Source organism: Micromys minutus (genome assembly GCF_963924665.1).
Source record: "Micromys minutus genome assembly, chromosome: 2".
Classification (NCBI taxonomy): Eukaryota; Metazoa; Chordata; class Mammalia; order Rodentia; family Muridae; genus Micromys; species Micromys minutus.
In genome coordinates, this window is record NC_137971.1 from 67574680 (window position 1) to 67597122 (window position 22443).

The window sequence follows — 22443 nt, forward strand, 5'->3', positions numbered from 1 at the left end:
AAAAAAAAAGAACCGGAAGTTGTGCTGAACCTTCACCTCCACTGGGCACTGAAGGAAACGCAAGCTCCGGGAGAGAAGTTCCGACCCCGCCTGGGCTGGAGGAGACAGGATGGAGACCGCGATCGAAGATGCGGGGCTGGACCGCGGCCCGACGCTGACCTCGTCCTGGGATGTGACGTGCGGGGCGCTCACCCAAAGCCTACTTCTTACCCGGACTGGGCCACATGCCCAAGACTTGGATTTCGAGCAACTGCTGGCGCCGCCAGCTCCGGGGTGCGTCGGGCCGGGGTCGGGTGACAGTCAAGCTGCTGAGGAGCCGGGAGGAGGACGGGAGCCGAGACCGGCGAGGGAGCCGCGGGGGTGGCTGGGGGTTGGGGGTGGCAGGGGGCGGCGGTGCCTGGAGGTGGGCGAGACTGCGGGCAAGTGGTGTGCTCTGGGCCAGAGAGGCCGGGAAAATCTTATTTAGGATCCCAGAGTCAGGTGGGACCCCTCCATTGGTTCCTGTTAAAATCCTCCTCGTCCTTCACCCGCAGTCTTCTATTTGGGGGCACAAGAAGGGAACAAGAATCACGGCATCTTAGAAAAAGACAGACACATCGTTAATGTTACATTCAGTAAACGCTTTTAATTGACTGCTAATGAATTAGATTTTTGAATAGACTGTCCACGGTCTAGGAAAGGTGGAAGGGAATGAATGCCCTGGCGTCTCAAGCTTCTCTCTTCCTTATGAATTCTCTGTGAAGTATCTGTGGGTGTTGGGAAAGGCTCTTGGTCCTCATGGCAAGTAGAAGTGAGTTTGAAGAGATCAGTGGGTTATGGTTCTACTCAGAAAAGTTCTCTGTGTGATTTTTTTTTTCAATTTTCTTCTCAGCTCGGATCTGGTGAGTCTGAAAAGCAGCCCGAGCCCCCGAGATGTAAACCCCTGCTTCATTTACCTGAAGTGTGGGCCTAATGGGGGTGAAGAAATCCTTTCAGTTGGCATTCTGAGTTCAGCAAGAAATATGGAAGTATACTTAGGAGAGGAATATTGTGGAACCAGTCGGGGCAAGAATGTCTGCACTGTCCTGGATGACAGGTTTGTGACTTGTCGAGGTGAAAGTGTTCATATGAGTCAGTGTCTTTATTCTCAGCAGTTAATGTTTGTGGATTTTCTAACACTGACAGGAGTCGTTAGGGGAGAGAAGTTAAAAACATGCCAATAGGCTTAGACCACTAAGTCTTCAAAGGACAGGGTAGATGAGCAAGCTTATAAATATGGAAATTTAGGGCTAACTAACTGGAAGTGAATTGGCAGGTCACTGGTAATTAGTGGAAGAGTTTTATTAGATTGAAATCCAGGTAAGTATTCTTGTTTCTCTCATGTAACTCAGCAGGATCTGTTTTATGACCGACATTCTGAAACAATTTATTCCCTTCTAGAAAGCTTCTTATAATTGGTATATCAAACTAAGACTGTCACATCAGCCTGTTTATCAGCCTATTAGAAGATGGACTATCTGTGATTTTTCCCCTCTGGTCACTTACAGGGTTCTGCCCAGATCTTAATATAATGCAGATTCTATGGTCTTCGAGTGTTGGGGATAATAGTGGTGTTTACAGAGCTTTAAAATATGCCATGTGCTGTTTTGTTCAGTTTTCCCACATGGTGGGTATTGTTTCTCCAAGCAATTCAGCACAGTCAGGATCATCTTACTCCCTGTGCCTCACCAGGAAAAGGGAATCCAGAGATGAAGTAATGTCCCCGAGTCATTTGTTGTTAAGTATATGTTAATGCTTATAGTCAATGGCTGTTAAAAATGAATTCTTTTGTTTTAGTGAACATGAAAAGGTCTTATTGTACAAAAAATACCTAAAATTGGAGTCTCCCGCACATGCCTGTAAAATAAAGGTAAGTCATTACTAAATGTAGGATTTAAAGTTAATCAAGTTGTTTTTCCTTTTGCTCTATACACATTTGTTTTTCTCTTGGTTTGGCAGTACAATTAGTCCAACTCAGGCCCTAGGTTTAGTCTAGAAATGCTTAGCCTGTAAAGTATTATTTTCTAAAAACTTAACAATCCTTACAACATAGAAATTCTCTTTAAAGTGTGGTAATTTATGTTAGTTTCAGAAAATTTTTTGCTAATGTAGCAGTACGAGTTTTTGAAGCCTTGAGACACTTAGCTAAGAACAATTTAAGAGTCTTTCTTTAAAGCTGTAGTACCACAAGAGGCAGAGGAGAAACTGGCCCTTTGTCTAAAGAATGGAGGAGCAGGTCAAACAAAGAGCCAGAAACTCAAAGGAAGTTTAGGAATAGGTTCTGAATCGGAACACTCAGGTGATGTTATAAATACAAATTAAGCTCTGTTGGCAAGTAGTGCTTTGGCCAGTGCCGGCTTGCTTAACTGGACCCAATTTATGAGGAAAATTAACTGACCTTCAAAACCAAATTCTTGGGTCTTTATATGTATCTATAATCATGTGCTTATTACCACAGAAGACAGTAAGACTTACTTTTTTTTTTTTTTATAAAAGATTCATTTATCTTATGTATATGAGTACACTGTCACTATCTTCAGACACTCCAGAAGAGGGCATCAGATCCCATTACAGATGGTTGTGAGCCACCATGTGGTTGCTGGGATTTGAACTCAGGACCTCTGGAAGAGTAGTCAGTGCTCTTAACCGCTCAGCTATCTCTCCAGCCCAAGACTTACTTTTAAAATAAGAAAAAAATAATTTTCATTGAAGAGCTCAGTTCACAAAACTGGTTAATAGCCTGTAAAGGCATTTCAATAGAGTTATTTAATTCATCAGGCTTATATTTTAGTACCTGTTGATAGCAGATGCTGCACTAGGCATTTAGGCATATCAATTGAAAACTGAAGTGCCAGCCTCCATGTTGCATCTATTTTGACAGTTGATAATCAGATCTGCTGATTATATATAAAATATATACTGTAGTCTCTGGTCACGGTGGCACAGACCTTTAATTCCAGTACTCAGGAGGCAAAGTCAGAGGCAGGTGGATCTCTATGGTTCAAAGCTAGCCTGATCTACATAGTGAGTTCTAAAACAAGTAGGGCTACATAGAGACCCTGTTCAAAAATACAAACAAAAAGATACTGTAGTCAATGATGAAAAAGGGTCCTGGACTATAAAATAGAAAGGAGACAGCAAGACTCGGTATGGAGACATGCAAACACCTATAATCCCAGCAGTCAGAAGCATCATATATGCTTGAGGCCTGCTCTGCGTAGTGAGTTCCTGGCCAGCCAGAGCTACCTCCTGAGATTCTGTCTGAGGAAACTAAAAGGTGGAAATACATAGACAAAAGAAGGGAGGTTAAAAGGAGGTAGAATGCAGACTTACAAGTGTTTCCTTAACTGTGGAGGAATGTCATGTATCTTTTAGTACCACTGGAGTTTAAAGAAGCTGAGTCTTTTTACCTGTATCTTTGTGACTGGAGTTTATATGTCTTTCAAAGTAAATAATTTTTCTTAACTATTTGGAAGTATGAAGAGATCTTTCAATTAGGGAGCTCCTCTGCCACGTATGAAAGCTGTGTAAATGTTCCTAATTCAGAGCATTACTTAGTGATACATAGTGTCTATTTTGGTGCAGAAACCTCTATTCAAAGTCATCTTATGTCCGCTGGTTTAGTGTTTAGTATATTTGCCCAGGGTTGCACAGGTTATGAAATGGCAGAACTCACAATTTAAATGTTTGAGTGTCTAATTTAAAGCCATTTTCTTTACACCATGTATGAAATGTCGTTTGGTTCAGAAACATGTGCAGCCTTAACTGGCAGAGTAATGGGAGGCTGTCTTAGTGGCAGGCACTGACCAGCATGTGTGAGCTACCATTCTTCCGGTACCCTAAAGGTAATAGGAAGACACAAAACATAAAATGGACAAAAATGGAAAAATCTATGGTGAAAAAAGCCAGGAGAGCCTTACACCAGTCTCCTTCTCCAGTTGGAAAGTCACCCTCACCTCTGATTTTTATGTAAACCACCAGCTATTACATATCAAACAGTTCTGGCATCACATCTTTTCCTTTCTGAACTACAGAAGACTAAATTATGGTTGGGATTTAGTCTAATATAGGCAGTTTTATATTAAATAATTATAAAGCCTACTAGGGTACGCTAAGATCTAGGGTTCTTGGGCTTCTCCCCTGGTCACATGGAGCACTCAAACCTGGGACCTTGAGCGTGTTAATCAAGTGTTATACCGCTGAGCTATGCCCCCAGCCAGGTGTGGTTAACTTTTAATTCCTTAAATCAAGTAAACAAAACTTTTATATTCTTTTTGTATGTCTTATGCCTTGGAAAGGAGTTCTTTATTTAAATAGTTGGTGTTTGCCTCATGATACATTGGAGTTTATTTTCTAACTTTGACTACTATAAAGAAAACTTTAAATGCATTTGAAGTTAGTTTATAGTCTCTTGAATGCCCTGTCTTGCTTTTGTAATACTAAGAACTCTTCCTAAGTGATAACTGTTTGTAATACCACTGTCGTTTCTTGGAATGTTTTTGTTTCATGACAGTTGTTGTCCTATGGTGAAAAGCAGTGTGTGTTCATCAGTAAAGTTGTGGTGCACTTGAGACCAAGGTCTGCCAATCCTTCACCAAGCTCTCCTGCTCTGGGCTCACGGATAGACCTCGACAGTATCCAAACCATAATGGAGTCCATGGGGTCCAAGTTATCCCCTGGAGCGCAGCAGCTGATGAATATGATTAGGTTTCAGCAGCAGGCAAGTAGAAATGTATTTCATTAAATTTAAAAATGCTGTTTGGGGAGATGGTTCAGTGAGTAAACCTGAGTTTGGATTCTCAGAGCCTGGGTAAAAGCAGGAAATACTATTAAGCATATCTGTAATCCCTGTTTTCCTACAAAAAGATGGGAGGTAAAGGCATGAGAATCCCTTGAAGTTCACTAGGTGCTGTAATGTGACACTGGGTGCTGAGATTAATAATCCAGAAAACACAGAATCATTGGGACTAGATAGTTAATACTGCTACTAAAGGAGAAAGTAAAGTCCCATGAGAAATTGAGGTTTTGTGTATGGCATTACCAGAAAGACAACTGGGACCAAAGGGATGAGGACACTTGGTAAAAGGAGTCTGATTTGGGGAATATAAAATTCAGCTGTGAACGAGGGATTGCCTGGAAAGATATTGTAGCATTTGCAGATAGGATCAGGAGGGGAGGAGGTAGGTAGCTGGCTAGCAGGGAGGCTCTCGGGAGGTGTACCCATAGCAGAAACACAGAACAGAGAGGCTGAAACTAAAGAGAAAGACCTGTGGAAAATAGCTCCATCTGGCAAACTGTGGGGAGAGGAAGGAGGCACCATAAGAATCAGTGTGACCAACTAACAGGTGCCATCAAAGGGAAGTTTTAATGCCAGGTGAGCTCTTGTCCCTCATTAGTTCTGCCTCCTTCAGCATCACTAAAGTGAGATTAAAGTCCTATAATATTTCTAATGAAATTCTCTTCACAAAGTTTACATGATAGCACTGTAAAGATCACAGTGTTGGTGTGGAAATTTAAGGTAACTACTGAAGAACTTGCAAGCACTGCCTGGTTTCACGGCTGGGGTCAGGGCAGTCCTGGAGTATGGCAGAAGTAAGACAACCAGGAGAACTGAAGAGACTGGAATCTGCAAAAGCATTTTAAAACACATGGCAGTCTCTGGTCTATTTCCTGTCCAGCATTGTCTCACTTGGGTAACTTAGGCTCCTGCTTGGTCCTCCTGCTCCACCACAGCCTACCTTTAACATCCAAGCAGAATGAGCTCAAAAGGAAGCTAAGCTTCATCTGTAAAGCCCTGACTACTTGTCTTCACGTTTAGTTTGCATGTGGATATATATTTATGTATCTTGGCCTGCCTTCCTTCCTCAACTTGGCTCAGATCCTTGGGTCCCCTGTTGACATTCTGATGTTTCTGTTCCTCAAATAAGAAAGCAAAGGGGCCTTTGTCTTCAGCTATTTTCCTTGACTGCAACTCCCCTTGTGTGATATTATTGTATCTATTTTCTTTTGTTTTTGTTGTTGTTTTGTGATATTATTGTATCTATTTTCCTTTGTTGTTTTGGGGGCCTTTTTGTGTGACTTTGTTGTTTGTTTTTGGTCTTTCCCCATGACACTCCCATTCCCATCCCCACCAGATAGGGTTTCTCTGTAGCCTGGGCTATACTGGACACTCACTCTGTAGACCAGACTGGCCTTGAACTCAGAGGTCCACCTGCCTCTGCCTGAGAGTGCTGGGTTAAAGGTAGGCTCCACCACTGCCCACTGTATTAGTTTTATTTGTATTCTGACCACTTTGTTATATATTTGTTACTGTTTTTCTCACTAAAGTGAGATAAAAGTTGGAAGCGGAGAGCTGTCTGTTTTCTTTATGGCACCTTGCGGTATACATATATGCTGGTTTGGTTTATCATATGAATACTTCTTTCAGTGCTTCCAGGAGTAAGTTTAAATAACCACAGGATATAAAACACATCATGGAGGGTTAGATAGTAGTTGGGTTTGGGAGGTAGTGAATGCAAACAGTTTCTTTCCAAGCTGTTTATACATAAAGAAGAAATTAGAATGGGGATATATAAAGAAATAGTGAGGATAGTGGAAATTTTTGCCAGCTCGTGAGGTTTGTACCTTTTTAGGAGTATAACAGTTTGATTTTTCTTTTCAATTTGTTTAGATAGGGTCTCTACATAGTCTGGGCTGATCTAGAACTTGCTCTGTAGACCAGGCTGGCCTCCAGAGATCCTCCTGCTTCTGCCTCCTGACTACTGGGATCAAACACGTACTACCACCATGTATGGCTAGTCTGCTTTTCTTACAGTATGTTCCACAGAATGCAATGTTTTTGTAATGTCTTCAGACGATCGCCTCCAAGCCCTTGCTTCTTATCTACTAAATCTGAGGATGGGGTTCAAGGATGGAGTTCAAGAATCAGTATTTTAGATCTTGACTTCTGAGGCAATGTTAATGTGTATTATATATTTTTAGTACATATAAAAAAGCAAAAAAGCAGTTATAGAAGGATCATGGAGATGATTAGAAGAGAGGATTAAATTAAATATAAATAGTTCACTAATTTCTGTCTTAGAAACTTGACTCTGGGAAAAATTATGTTTTTTTTTTTCCTGGTTTTATTCTATTAATAAAGTTTTCCATCCCATAAATTTCACTCAAAGAAAATTCCTGGTGGAAAACCACAGTGTTTTTGCTGCTGTCATTCTGTTTCCCAGAGGGAACCAAGGTTTGTGTGTGTCCTTTGAGTTTTCTCTGTGCATGGAAACACATGGAAGGGCTTCTTCCTCGACAATCAAAATGGTGGGTTACTACTGTGTAACCTGTGGCAAGGGATTCTGGAATCCACAATTGAGCTTTTCAGCCACATGCAAGTTATATTTTTAAGTTTGTGAGGGACTTTCATGCTGCTTTCTACTACTGCATTTTGCGTTTTCTGTTGGCTAATTTTTATAATCAGTGAATTTCTTACAGATAACCAGACAAGATATACTGTCAAAAAGAATTGCCTTTAGCCAGTACTTTTTTATTTATGATTATCTAATTTTTTTCTGCTAAACTAATGATAACCCTTAATTTTGACATGGACTACAGTGTAAATACTGGTAGTATGTATTTATCAATTCCCTAGTGTACACTTTTGCGCTATAATAAAGAAATGACATTTCCATTATAACTGAATAAAGCTCCTTCAAACTAAAGGAAAGACATATAATGTTATAATTATGTAAATATATATGCTTTTTGTTGTTGTTGTTCCAGGAATATGTTTAGGTTTATTCAAAACTGACGTTCAGTAGAACAAGATAAATTAACAACAGGGTGATATTTTCTCTAGAAGGAACTTTTTTGAAAAGTGAAATTCAGTAAAGTTAGACACCACCTCAGCCCCAACCTCTGCTTCCCTGGCCATTGTCCTCTTTTCCTCTTTGATTTTTCTCTAACATTTATCATCCTGTTTATCCTATGATATATTCCCTCCCTCCCTTGAGTCTCTCCCTGTTTATGTTTAGGCTTTATGAGGTCAGGGAATGTAATTTGGTTTCTCGCTGACATACTTCTTACACTTGAAATGGAACATAGGATGGGGATTTCTGGTAAACATTTGTTGGATAAATGCCTTGAAGCTCTGGCCTCGCTTTGAGATAATACTTAGAACATTTAGAATAATGAACATAGTTTTTTCAGCTAATCTTGATTACTTTTTGGACTTGTCTCCTAAAAGCTGTTGACCAGCCATAATAGAAAATGATGGTTCTTGGTTTTAAAAAAGGTCTATTGAAGTTAAAATTAAATCATTTGTCTAGTAGTGTTCATTGGACTAGAGGTACTGTGCTTTCCTTATTGGAAAAACTGAAAGGCATAATAGCAAGGTTCTCCCTAAGATAAGCCAGGATCTTCTTACAGCAAGTTTAGTTGTGGCTCTAGAAGATAATCATTATCCTAAAAATGATTAAAGCAAACACAGCCAAGGACATTTTAGTGACCAGAAATTTCACAAATGTACCCATAGAACATCTACTTTTATAGTGTAACTGCCCACTATGTAACTGCCATGAAACCTTACTGCAAAGGTGGCAAGGTAAGATGAATAGTGTACACACACACACACACACACACACACACACACACACACAATGGTTTATTACATGTAAAATAGTTCATTATATATTTTAAATTATAGGTTGAATTTTGAGAAGATTAACCAGGACTAGAGAGACTCAGCCGTTAAGAGTACTTGCTACAGGAGTTCCCAGCATTAACATCAGGTGGTTCACAAGTGGCAGTAACTCTAGTTCTAGAGAATGACATCCTTTCCTTGCCCTTGTGGGTACCTGCACTTACCTGGTATAGACATATGCTCAGGCGTACACACATATACATAAAAATAAAAATTAAATATAAGAGAAAACGATCAACTGTTGACTAATTAATATTATAATGCTATAAGAAAGCCTTTAGCAGTGAAAACATTACAATCTGCCGTCTTTTACCATCATAGTAGTGTATATTTTAATATGTTCCTTAGAAAAGCTACCATGAAATGATTAAATGTTTAGTTTGGGCTGGAGAGATGGCTCAGATGTTACGGCACTGGCTGTCCTGAGTTCAATTCCCAACAACCATATGGCAGCTCACAGCCATTATTACTGTAATGGGATCTGATATCCACTCTTGTCTGTAGGCAGACATACAGACAGGGTGCTCATACAAATAAAATACATAAATAAATAATTTTTTAAAAGAAGTTTAGGTTCATATTCCAACTGTGCCACTCACTGGCTGGTTTCCTTGGGCAGGAAACCTTTCCCTTGGTGTCCTCTCAGTAACAATCCTCTTCATGGAAATGCACAAAGGAAGAATGCACAGTGCCTGATGTGTAGCAAGCACCCCAGAGGTCAGCCTTCACTCTTTGATATCTACTTGTTTCCCTTTCAGAATTGTCTTTCCATCGGGGATCAGCTGCAGTCGGTGTTGGGCACTACAGGGCACAGGCTTCTGACGGCGCTGCAGTCGTCACCACCTTCAGGAGCCTTAGAGAAGCCGTCCTCTACACCTTTCCCTTTTAGAACTGGATTGCCACCTTCAGCCATCACTGAAAATTTAAAGGCTCTTATTGATAAAAGTACACAGCCATCTGGAGAAGGAAATACCACAAACCACAATGAGTGTCACCTTATGCCACAAAACCATTCCATTGAAAGTGATCTTAAAAACGCAGTGTCTTCTTTTTTACCAAAGAAGGCAAGTAGCAACTCAAACGTGCCCAACTCTGAGTTGCTGCCTTTTCTCCAGAATTTATGCAGTCAGGTCAACCATCTCCGCGTGGGACATAATGCCAGGTGGCATGAAAACATCTCCAAGCCCCGAGAGGGCATGGTCAGTGTTCCGTAAGTATTCTGTTTTAAGTCAAATACAGTTGAGATTGGTAGGTGGGAGAGTCAGATGAAGGGAAATAGGTTTGCCCCAGGTGCACTGCCTGCTGAGCTGTCTTCAGCATCTAGAGTTCATCACTGACTTTACTTACTAGGACCTGAATGAAATGGGATGGGATGGGATGGGCTGCTTTGAAAGGAGTGTCTGGAACTGTAGTAGCATGGTTCTAGGCATTTGTGGAAGAGTTCTGGCTATCAGGTAATGGTAGCAATAGAAAGCTGTGTGCATGAATCTGGAGGAACTGAGAATTTATAATTTTTAATTAGGTTTGTTATGCATGTCACTGTAAGAGATTACTGTTATAGCTTGTGTTTGTTCCAGGCTACTTCATAGTCAAAAACCATAGTGTGTGGGAACTATTTACAGTGCAGAACCTCTTATCCTCTGGTCTCAATGCATTATCTTTGCAGCATCTATTTGATTATGATGTTGCCAAACAGCATATTCCTAATCCTTTTCACATATACAGTTTGTCAAAATACTGTTCTAGTCAAAATACAGGACTTGGGTCATAGTTCACATTAACCATTTTACTCTACTATTTACTCTGTCTTAGTTTAAAGTTTATGTCTGAAAATGGTACTTTTGTTAGTTTGGAAGTAAGCATCATTGCCCAACATGATTCCATCAGCACTTATACTAGGTTCTGTCAACAATAGCAGAATAGCCTTTTCATGTCTGAAAGATTTACAGAAAGATATTGTGTCTTATGTCATAAAGCAGCCTCACCAAATTTAAGAGGACTGTTCCTCTGTTGAAGGACATCTGGGTTCTTTCCAGCTTCTGGCTATTATAAACAAGGCTGCTATGAACATGGTGGAGCATGTGTCCTTATTATATGTTGGAGCATCTTTGGGGTATATGCCCAGATGTGGAATAGCTGGGTCTTCAGGTAGTACTATGTCCAGTTTTCTGAGGAACCACCAGACTGATTTCCAGAGAGGTTGTACCAGCTTACAACCCCACCAACAATGAAGGAGTGTCCCACTTTCTCTACATCCTCACCAGCATTAGCTGTCATCTGAGTTTTTGATCTTAGCCATTCTGACTGGTGTGAGGTGGAATCTCAGGGTTGTTTTGATTTGCATTTCCCTGATGACTAGGGATATTGAGCATTTCTTTAGGTGCTTCTTGGCCATTTGGTATTTCTCAGTTGAAAATTTTTTGTTTAGCTCTCTACCCCATTTTTAATAGGATTATTTAATTCTCTATAGTTTAGCTTTCTGAGTTCTTTGTATATATTGGATATTAGACCTCTTATCAGATGGATTGGTAAATATCCTTTCCCAATCTGTTGGCTGCCATTTTGTTTTCTTGACAGTGCCCTTAGCCTTTGCAGTCTCTTCAGTTCCCATTTATCTTATCTTAATCTTGATCTTAGAGTATAGGCCATTGGTGTTCTGTTCAGGAAAATTTCCCCTGTGCCTATGTGTTCTGAGCTTTTCACCACTTTCTCTTCTAATAGTTTCACTGTACCTGGTTTTATGTGGAGATCTTTGATCTACTTGCACTTGAGCTTTGTACAAAAAGAAAAGATAGGATCGATTTGCATTCTTCTGCATGCTGACTGCCAGTTGAAGCAACATCGTTTGTTGAAGAAGCTGTCCTTTTTCTTTTGAATGTTTTTAGCTTCTTTGTCAAAAATCAAATGACCTTAGGTGTGTGGGTTCATTTTTGGGTCTTCAGTTCTGTTCCATTGATCTACCTGCCTATCTCTGTACCAATACCATGCGGGTTTTAACACAATTGCTTTGTAATATAGCTTGAGGTCAGGGATGGTGATTCCCCTGGAAGTTCTTTTCTTGTTCAGAATAGATTTCACTATCCTAGGTTTTTTGTTATTCCAGATGAATTTTCAAATTGCTCTTTCTAACTCTATGAAGAATTGAGTTGAAATTTTGATGGGGATTGCATTGAATCTGTAGATTGCTTTTGATAAGATGGCCATTTTTACAATGTTGATCCTTCCAATCTATGATCATGGGAGATCTTTCCATCTTCTGAGGAGATCTTCTTCAATTTCCTTCTTCAGAGATTTGAAGTTCTTGTCTGTTTGTAATTCAGATCTTTCACTTGCTTAGTTAGGGTCACATCAAGGTATTTCATATTGTTTGTGACTATCCTGAAGGGTATTCTTTCCTTAATTTCTTTCTCAGCATGTTCATCCTTTGAGTAGAGGAAGGCTACTGATTTGTTTGAGTTAATTTTATTTCCAGCCACTTTGCTGAAGTTGTTTATAAGCTGTAAAAGTTGTCTGTGAATTTTTTGGGTCACTTAAATTTACTATCATGTCATCGGCAAATAGTGATATTTTGACTTCTTCCTTTCTGATTTGTATCTCTTTGACTTCTTTTTGTTGTCTAATTGCTCCAGCCGGGACTTCCAGTACTATATTGAATAGATAGGGGGTGAGTGACCAGCCTTGTCCAGTCCCTGATTTCAGTGGGATTGCTTCAAGTTTCTTACTGTTTAATTTGATGTTGGGTATTGGTTTGTTGTATATTGCTTTAATTATGTTTAGGTGTGGGCCTTGGATTCCTGCTTTTTCCAAGACTTTTAACATGAAGGGCTGTTGAATTTTGTCAAATGCTTTCTCAGCATCTAGTGAGATGATCATGTGGTTTTTTTCTTTGAGTTTGTTTATATGGTGGATTACGTTGATGGATTTCTGTATATTGAACCATCCCTGCATCCCAGGGATGAAGCTTACTTGATCATGGTGAATAATCATGTTGATATGTTCTTGGATTTGTTTCGCAAGAATTTTCTAGAGTATTTTTGCATCAATGTTCATGAGGGAGATTGGTCTGAAGTTCTCTTTCCTTTAGGGTCTTTGGGTGGTTTAGGAATGAGAGTAATTGTAGCTTCGAAGAATGAGTTGGGTAGTGTTCCCTCTGTCTTTGTGGAATAGTTTGGAGAGTAGTGGTATTAGGTCTTCTATGAAGGTCTGATAGAATTATGCACTGAACTCATCTGGTCTGGAACCTTTTTTTTTTTTTTTTTTTTTTGTTTGGGAGGCTTTTATAACTGCTTCCATTTCTTTAGGTGTTATGGGATTGTTTAGATGGTTTATCTGATCCTGACTTAACTTTGGTATCTGGTATCTGTCTAGAAATTTGTCCATTTCCTCCAGATTTTCCAATTTTGCTGAGTATAGGCTTTTGTAGTAGGATCTGATGGTTTCTTGAATTTCTTCAGTTTATGTTGTTATGTCTCCCCTTTCGTTTCTGAGTTTGTTTATTTGGATATTTTCTCTGTGCCCTCTAGTTAGTCTGACTAAGGGTTTATCGATCTTGTTGATTTTTTTTCAAAGAACCAGCTCCTGGTTTTGTTGATTCTTTGCATAGTTCTTTTTGTTTCTACTTGGTTGATTTCTGCTCTGAGTTTGATTATTTCTTGCCATCTACTCCTTTTGGGTGTATCTGTGTTTTTTTTTTTTTTTTTTTGTTCTAGAGCTTTCAGGTGTGCTGTCAAGCTGCTAATTAATGTATGCTCTCTACAGTTTCTTTTTGGAGGCACTCAGAGCTATGAGTTTTCCTTTTAGTACTGCTTTCATTGCATCCTATAGGTTTGAGTATGTTGTGTTTTCATTTTCATTAAATTCTAAAAAATCCTTAAATTTCTTTCTTTATTTCTTCCTTGACCACTTTATCATTGAGTAGTGCATTGTTTAGCTTCCATGTGTATGTAGGCTTTTTGTTGTCTTTGTTATTGAAGACCAGCCTTAGTCCATGCTGATCTGATAGGATGCATGGGAGTATTTCAATCTTCTTATATCTGTTGAGGCTTGTTTTGTGACTGATGTGCCATGAGGTGCTGAGAAAAATGTATATTCTTTTGTTTTAGGATGAAATGTTCTGTAGATGTCTGTTAATTCCAATTGGTTCATAACTTCTGCTAGTTTTGCTGTCTCTGTTCAGTTTCTGCTTCCATGATCTGTCCATTGATGAGAGTGGGATGTTGAAGTCTCCCACTATCATTGTGTGTGGTGCAATATATGCTTTGAGCTTTAGTAGGGTTTCTTTTATGAATGTGGGTACATTTGTATTTAGAGCATAGATGTTCAGGATTGAGAATTCATCTTGATAGATTTTTCTTGTGTTGAGTAAAAAGTGTCCTTCCTTATCTTTTTTGATAACTTTTGGTTGAGAATTTATTTTATTTGATATTAGAATGGCTACTCCAGCTTGTTTATTGGGGCCATTTGCTTGAAAGGTTTTTCCCAGCCTTTTACTCTGAGGTAGCGTCTGTCTTTGTCTCTGAGATGAGTTTCCTGTTTACAGCAAAGTGCTGGATCTTGTTTAAGTATCCAGTCTAATAGTCTATGTCTCATTATTGGGGAATTGAGTCTATTGATGTTAACAGATATTAAGGAATAGTGATTGTTGTTTCCTGTTATTTTTTGTTGTTAGAGGTAGAATTATGTTTGTGTGTCTTCTTTTGGTTTTCTTGCATAGTTATTTTCTTGCTTTTCCTAGGATGTAGTTTCCCCTCGTGTTAGATTTTCCATCTATTATCCTTTGTAGTTCTGGATTTGTGGTCAGATATTGTGTAGGTTTGGTTTTGTCCTGGAATATCTCCAGCTATGGTAATTGAGAGTTTTGCTGGCTATAGTAACCTGGGCTGGCATTTGTGTTTTCTTAGAGTCTGTATAATGTCTGTCCAGGATCTTCTAGCTTTCATATTGTCTGTTGAGATATCTGGTATAATTCTGATTGGTCTGCCTTTATATGTTTCATGTCCTTTTTCCCTACTGCTTTTAGTATTTTTTCTTTGTTTTGAACATTCGGTGTTTTGACGATTATGTGTCTGGAAGAATTTCTTTTCTGGTCCAATCTATTTGGAGTTCTGTAGGCTTCTTGTATGTTCATGGTCATCTCGTTCTTAGGGGTAGGGAAGTTTTCTTTTATGATTTTGTTGAAGATATTTACTGTGCCTTTTAGTTAATATTCTTTGCCCTCTTCTATTCCTATTATCCTTAGGTTTGGTCTTCTCATTGTGTCCTGGATCTCCTGCTTTTTGGCTTTTTGCATGTTCTCTGACTGTTTTGTCTATGTTTTCTATGTTGTCTTCGGCCCCTGAGATCCTCTCTTCCATCTCTTGTAGTCTGTTGGTGATGCTTGTATCTGTGCCTCCTGATTTCTTTCTTAGGTTTTCTATCTCCAGGGTTGTCTCTTTTTGTGATTTCTTTACTGTATCTATTTTCATTTTCAGTTCCTTCACCTGTTTGGTTGTGTTTTTCTGTAGTTCTTTGAGTGATTTCTCCTGGTTCTCCTGTGTTTGGTTTTTTGTGGGCAAGCAGTGAGTTCTGATGGCTGAGTCAGTTCTGTCTTCATGGGCTCAGGTGTGAGAACTCTTGTGAGGCTGTTCTGGGAGCTCAGCCCTCTACCCACAGGTCCTGAGTCCTAATGGCAGAGACCTGGCTCTTTCTCTAGGCCAAAAAGGACCCTTTTCCAGAGAGCACCATGGTCCCTGCACTCCGAGAACTCCATGCATTCCCTTGCTTGATAGCCAGCAGGCCTATGCGTCAGGCTCACCCTTGGTCCAGGTGGAAAAGCGCCTGTGCAGCTGATCTGGGAGCTCAGCCTCCCAAGGGCAGATCCTGATTCCCAGTTGTAGAGACCCGGCCCTCACTGTCAGCCTCTAACTATTGTCCTAGTAGTTCAGTGCCCTCTCGTGACCTCTGTGGGCATCAGGCATGCATATGGAACATACGTGTACATGCCAGCAAAATACTCTTACAATACTAAAAAAAAATAAATAAATTTAAACGATAAAATAGATGCTCCAAATGCTCCTAACACATTAAAGACTGGATTAAAAGTCCAATGGTGGCAAAACCCTGCAATACCAGCATTCAGGAAGCCAAAGTAGAGGGTTCTTATGAATAGGAAAACAATATAGAAACCAATGAAATAAAAAGATTCTTTGAAAGTTTCATTAAAGTCCTTAAGCTTCTATTAAGACTAGAAAACAAGGGAGAAAGTACAAAGCACCAGTGTGATTTGCGGTAGGGAATATCACTGCACAGCCTGGGGCATCTTACAGGTAGTAAGGGGCTGTGAGAGTAACTGCATGCTTGCAAATTTAATAACTTCGAGGAAGTGGATTAACTTTTCAAAAAACACAAGCTACAGAACACAACTTGAACTAGATAATTGAATGACCTTAGAGCCACTAAGAATGATGAATTTGTAATGGGAGGGTGTTACTGTCTAGATGTGGTTGGGGGCTTAATTTCCACTTAGTGCAGTGGTTTTCAACCTTCCTAACACTGCAACCCTTTAATACAACTTTTTATATTGTGGTGACCCCCAACCATAAAATTATTTTGTTGCCACCTTATAAGTAATTTTACCGCTATTATGAATCATAATATAAATATTTGATAATGTGAGTATCTAATGTGTGAGAAGTGCTGGCTCAGTGGATCCAGTCATTCCATGGTAATTGGATCAATTACAGTAATGGAAAGCCAATTAACACAGAATGTGCATGAAAAGAAAAATCCTGGTCCAGATAGTTCCACTGGAGAATTCTGCCAAACATTTAGAGAACACCATTTTTTACATAATCCAGAAAATCAAAGCAGAAAGAGACTTCTCGTTTTATGAAACTGCTGTTACCCTGTTCTGCAACTAGATTCTAAATAACTTCAAATACAATATATGTAAATACATATTTTAAATATTTATAAAATAATTATACATATCTGTCAAACTGAAAATTATAAAATATTCATAGAAAAAATTTTGAAAAAGCCTAAAATAATTGTGAGACATGCCATGTTATTACTTAATGAAAACAACAGTCTTCCCCTAATTGGTAAATGTGCTTGATGTAATTATATTAAGGGCCATCAAGATTTTTTAGTAAATGTGGAAGAGGTGATTCTAAAACTTGGAATTAGAAAGCTCTGTAAAGTAGAAAGATAACTAGGGGAAAAGAGTATAAAAACAATAAAGCAAGAGAAATCATTCCTCCATTTTAGGACATGGTACAGCGGTAGCAGCAGATGTGGTACTAGCAGGGAGTGGAACCCACAGGTGGACAGCCAGAAGCACAGAGGAGACTTGCCAGCACCGCAGCTCGGTTGAGAAAGCAGTTGTAAAGACTGTGCTAAGCCAGTGTGATCTCCACAGGCAAAAATAAACCATGACCTAAACCTCACACTCTATGAAAATAAACACAGACGCCATACTCCCAAAAGTAAATAGAAGCATTCTAATTATATGATAGGAACATCTGGGGACTTAGGAAAAACTGTAAAAAACATGATCAGCAAAACAAAAACAATTATGTGTAGACTCCTGCAAAATGTCAAACCAATTGTATGCCTGTGGAAGACCCTAATAATATGATTTTAATATAAACTGGAAGAAAATATTTAGAAGTCACAAATTCAAGAAATGGCTTGTTCCTGACACAAAGAGATGGCACAACCTAGCATGTAAAACAATATTACGTATACCCAGAAGACAAGGAATCCAGGAGGAGACTATAATGGAGGCAGATTAACACAAAGGGTGGACAGGGAAATGCTTATTAAAACCATAGAGGGACACCGTGTGTTTCTTGAAATGACTAGAACTTTAAAATGCTCACAAGGGCATGGAGGACTAGATCTCTCGAAGCTTGCTGCTGGAATCATAGGTACAGTCACCCAAAAATATTTTGGCAAGTTGAACTGCCTAGATGCACATTGTCACATGACCTGGCAGACATTCCTAGACATTTGTCCTACAGAAAGAAATTTTATGGCCATATGAAACGCAGGGTACAATTGTTCATAGAAGCTTTATTGTAATAGTTCTATTTTGTAGGGAATGATTCAAGAACCGCTATATCCACACGGGGAGTAGTAATCAGCAATTATAAAAAACAACCACCTAAATGGCTTTCAGCTGAATCACAGTGAGAGATAACAGACTCATTCGGCCACATGGCAGATGGGAGAGAACATTTTTTTAAAAATCATTTTATTGGATACTTTATTACATCTCAAATATTATCGCCTTCCCTTCCTCCTTCCCCATTCCCATCTCCCCTCCCCCTCAACCTGTCTCCACGAAGGTGCACCCTCTCCCAATAACCCTCTCTCCACCTCAGTGCCTTGGCATTCCCCTACATTGGGAAAACTCACCCTCACTGGACAAAAGGTCTCCTCTTGAATTGATGCTAAACAATGCTACCCTCTGCTACATATGCAGCTGGAGCCGTGGGTCTGGGAGGAAGCATTTAACTAAGACTTAGGAAAGGGAAGGTGATATCTTGACTAGTGTTTTGCAAGGACAAATACTTTGTACATAATAAAATGGCACAGAGTTCTATATATAGTTGGTAATAATGAGTTTTGATGTTATTTCATAGGAAATAAAACCCATATTAACATAAGTTAAAATAAGCAAAGGGTTGGAGAGATGGCTCAGTGGTTAAGAGTACTGACTACTCTTCCAGAGGTCCTGAGTTCAAATCCCAGCAACCACATGGTGGCTCACAACCATCTGTAATGAGATCTGATTCCCTCTTCTGGTGCATCTGAAGACAGCTATAGGGTACTTATATATAATAAGTAAATGAGTCTTTTTTTTTTTAAGAAAATAAGCAAAAACTTAAGTTTTTATGTTTTAATATGTGCAAACCTACATATACGTGTGTGTGTGTGTGTGTGTGTGTGTAGCTTTGGTTACAACGTTCTATGTATTACCTTACAATGTGTAACTAGTCTGAACACTGAGAGCAAAACGAGGTAATGTCTGAAGTGCACATATTATGCACCAAATCTACCACCTTAAGGCATTCTAGGGAAGAGAAGAATCACTGCTAATTCTGTGAGTTATTACAGCAGTGGTATTACACTTCATGTACATTTGGAAAATGCTACTGTGTGTTCACAAGAGTCAAAGGATGAACAAGTCGAACACCACCAGTCTATTAGCATAAAAACACTATGGACCTCACTGAGTCCCTGCAGGAGAGAGCAAGGTTTGTACGCCCCACTGTGAGGTTCACTGTCCTGGTGTTCACTGAATATAACAGCCCTTTCCTAAAAGCTTATTAGTGTTTTGTTTTTCTTTTTGAGACAGATTCTTATGTAGTCCAGTATTGTAGTTACTTTTTATTGCCATGATAAGACACCATAGCTCAGTCAATTTATAAAAGAACAACAAAGTGACATTTAATTGGGGTACTCATGGTTCCAGAGGGTTATAGTATAGCCACGACCATCACAGTGGGGAGCATCGTGGCAGGCAGGCAGGCAGGCAGCAGGCAGGCTGAGATCTTACAATTGATCTGTATAAGCACTAGGCAGAGAGTGAGCTAACTGGGAAGGGCATGGACTTTTGAAACCTCAAAGCCCACACACACCCTCAGTGGCACACCTCCTCTAACATGGCCGTACCTTCTACTGTACCTTCTAATTCTCCCCAAACACTGGCAATCAAACACGTGAGCCTACGGGTCCATGCTAATTCAAACTGCCACACCCAGGCAAGCCTTCAGTTATCTATGCAATTGACCAGGAACGATTGATCTTTTTGGCCCTTTCCCAAGTGCTGGAATTGGAGGTGTATGCCACACCTTGTGTTTATGTGTGCTTACATACATGTGAAGCATTTCAGTATGTGGAAGGAAGCCAGAGGACAACCTCAGGTGTTGTTTCTCAGAAGCCATCCATACGTCTTTTGAAATAGGGTCTTTTCACTGGCCCAGAGCCCTCTGAGCAGACTTGACAGGCTGGCTAGTGAGCCTCTGAGACCCTCTTGTCTCTTGTCTTTACCTACCCAATGCTGGGATTTTAAGTTCACACTATCACACCTGGCATGTCTACATGAATTTTTGTAGTATGTGTTTGTATATGCATGAGGTGTGTACATGTGGGTGGAAGGGAGGGGTTACTTTTGGATGTATTCTTTAATCATGTCCTACCTTCGTTTTTGAGATGGCTTCTTACTGAACCTGGAGCTCCCTGATTTGGCAAGGTTAGCTAGCCAGTGTCAGGCACCGTTTCTGCCTCCTCATCACAGGAATCACAGATAACAAGCTGCGGCATCAGGCTTTTATGGAGTGCTAGGGACATAAACTCAGGTCCTCATACTTGTATGGCAATGGCTCCCCAGCTGAGCCATATCCTTAGCCCAGTTTTTAGTTTTAATTTAGGCTATAAGACTCTCACTTGGGTCTTCATGTTTGCAAGGCACATCTTGTAGTTACTGAGCTTTCTCTCCTGTCCCTAAGCCTTGGTGCTAGGGTCCAAATCGAAGGCTTCTTGCATGCTAGAGCACCACTGTAGCCACAGGGCCACACCTTCAGCTTGCTTTTGGAGGGATTGTCTTTGCTTTATATTGCTTTCAGTTGTCTAACTAGACAAAAGCAGCTAATAGAAGTGTTGTGTATTCAGGACAGTGTTGGAGGTTTTAGAGCTGGAGTTGTGTCCTGAGGAGCTGGGGAGAGCTGTAGAGACTACATGGCTGCTGTCATGTAAGAGAAAATTGATACACTTTCAATTTTACTTTTAGGATGGAAGAACAGCCTGTTTGCGCCTACTTGGAAAAGATTCTTTCTAAAAACATGGAACTGATGGAAAAGAAGCTTATGGACCACATTGATGAGAGGATCTATCAGCTCCAGGAACACATAGATGCTAAAATGGCTTTGTTAGTGGACTTGCTTCAAAACCCCAACTCCCCACCCCCAGCGATGCCTCTAAGACACTATGACTCCAGAGAAAGACTTTCTAACGGAGAGAGATGAGCTGTGCACATACAGTTATTGCAGATATTTATTACGTATTTATTACAAAGCCAGAATCCAAAAAGGTTATGAAAATCAAGTCTTCAATGTCCTCTGAAGGCCCATTGTCTGACGTGAAGTGACCTCAGTGCTCGTAGCGTTGTGCTTGTTGCTGTAGACCCAGGTCTGTGCGCCATCAGCTCTCCTGATGCGTGCTCGGGTTATTATGCTTGCTATAGTTTTCACTCTTACAGAAGTGTAGACTTGTGTTGCTCAACTGTTTCAGATGTTTAAGGACTTCTAACAGTTCCTTAGTTTGTACTGTATATTACATGTGTTTGAGGTGAATTTTTTATTTATACAGATACCTATAAAATACAGTCTCAGGAGTATGAAAAGTGATGCTAAGATATTCAATTGTTTTTCTAATTATTTTTGGAAAGTTGTATATCTAGACTTTCAGATTAGCAGTTTACACTTCCTGTTTATCTGAGATGAGCGTGTGCCGGGCTCTGCTGAGATAGTTTACACTCAGTCACACACAGTGGACTTACGCTGCTTGTTCACTACAGTGCAGCTGTAGCTTGTTCATTTTCAGTCTTAGCATTTCAGATTTGGTGCTGTAGGTAAAATGGAAAGAAATTCTCTTCTGGAACTGACATGTTCTTCTTGCAAAAGCCTTTCTATCATGTATAATGTGTAACATTCTGAGAGTCTAAAATGAGGGTTAAGATATATGAATCCAGGGGACTGCAGCCACCAAGCCGAATAAGTTTTCAGAACATAACTGTCATATTTGTGTTGGTGATGCAGCTGTGCCGAAGGGGATTGCTTTGCAGACACCTGTAAGTGAATAGAACTCTTCAGCTAATTTGATGAAGTTTTTTAAGGGGGATATTTTTATACTTGTCCATTATTTTGACAAACTATTGATTTTGATCATACAGCCAAGATGACACAGCATGTAGGACACACTATACGCTTTGGCCATCTTTGGTAGGCCAAGGTTAGGATAGTCATATCACGTGCAGATGGAAGATGTCATTTCCTGTTCAGTGAGGAGAGAACCACTTATGCATGGCTCAGGTCTCTGGTGTTGCAGCTTCTGGTCAGTGTGGTTCCTTCGTGACTCACAGAATGTTGTCCTTGACTTAGTGCTGCCCTCTGGCCCATAAATCATCAGCTGAGACTCCCCCAGTCTGCAGGATGGGACCGTACTCTTAAGTGAAGGCCTTGAAACTGTCTTCATCTCAGCCTGACACACCTTCCAGCCTCAGCTCCACAGCCAGTTGCTGTGCTCTCATCGCTGATCCTTGTGACATAGGGACTGGGTGGGGAGATGGAAGGGGCCAATGGGAAGAACATACAGAAAGGCAAGAAACGTAAAAGATGAAAACACAGTTTATAAACCATACAGTATCTCTCAGAGGAACATGGACCCCCCCAGGAAATCCTGTGTTGGGGTAGGAATAGTCTGAAGCCCATAACTAGAACAGCCTCCTGCCAGGAAACATGGCTCACAGTCTGGTGAGCTATTCACAGTTAAGTGTATACACATACCCGTGCTTGTCTCCTGGCTTTTGTTATTTTTCCTGTAGATTGTATTACTGTTATAGGAAAAGGGGGGGGAAGCACCCCCCCACTCCCCAATTCTGACTAAAATTATAAACAAATCCATTTCCTTTTTCTGTCTCTTGATTTTTTTTTTTTTTAAAAAGAAGGGGTTGGCAGCAGAATCTCCAGACGCAG

The 22443-nt window shown here is 40.0% G+C and overlaps 1 protein-coding gene across 1 annotated transcript; it reads left to right on the top strand.

The window, feature by feature from the left end:
- The first annotated feature begins 103 nt into the window (after positions 1 to 103).
- On the top strand, positions 104 to 22376 carry LOC308416452 (ATPase PAAT). Its single transcript, XM_080911446.1, has 6 exons — positions 104 to 273; positions 872 to 1075; positions 1816 to 1888; positions 4532 to 4738; positions 9463 to 9914; positions 20481 to 22376. Exons 1-6 carry the CDS (start codon positions 110 to 112, stop codon positions 20713 to 20715), a joined length of 1335 nt encoding a protein of 444 aa, XP_080767572.1. The 5' UTR covers positions 104 to 109; the 3' UTR covers positions 20716 to 22376.
- Positions 22377 to 22443: the final 67 nt, after the last annotated feature.

What these genes read in the sequence shown, in the direction of transcription:
- LOC308416452 (XM_080911446.1), top strand. Translation starts at nt 110, where the DNA reads ATGGAGACCGCGATCGAAGATGCGGGGCTGGACCGCGGCCCGACGCTG. An exon ending in CACATGCCTGTAAAATAAAG is followed by an intron (nt 1,889 to 4,531) that starts GTAAGTCATTAC and finishes GTTTCATGACAG; the next exon opens with TTGTTGTCCTATGGTGAAAA. An exon ending in TGATTAGGTTTCAGCAGCAG is followed by an intron (nt 4,739 to 9,462) that starts GCAAGTAGAAAT and finishes TTTCCCTTTCAG; the next exon opens with AATTGTCTTTCCATCGGGGA.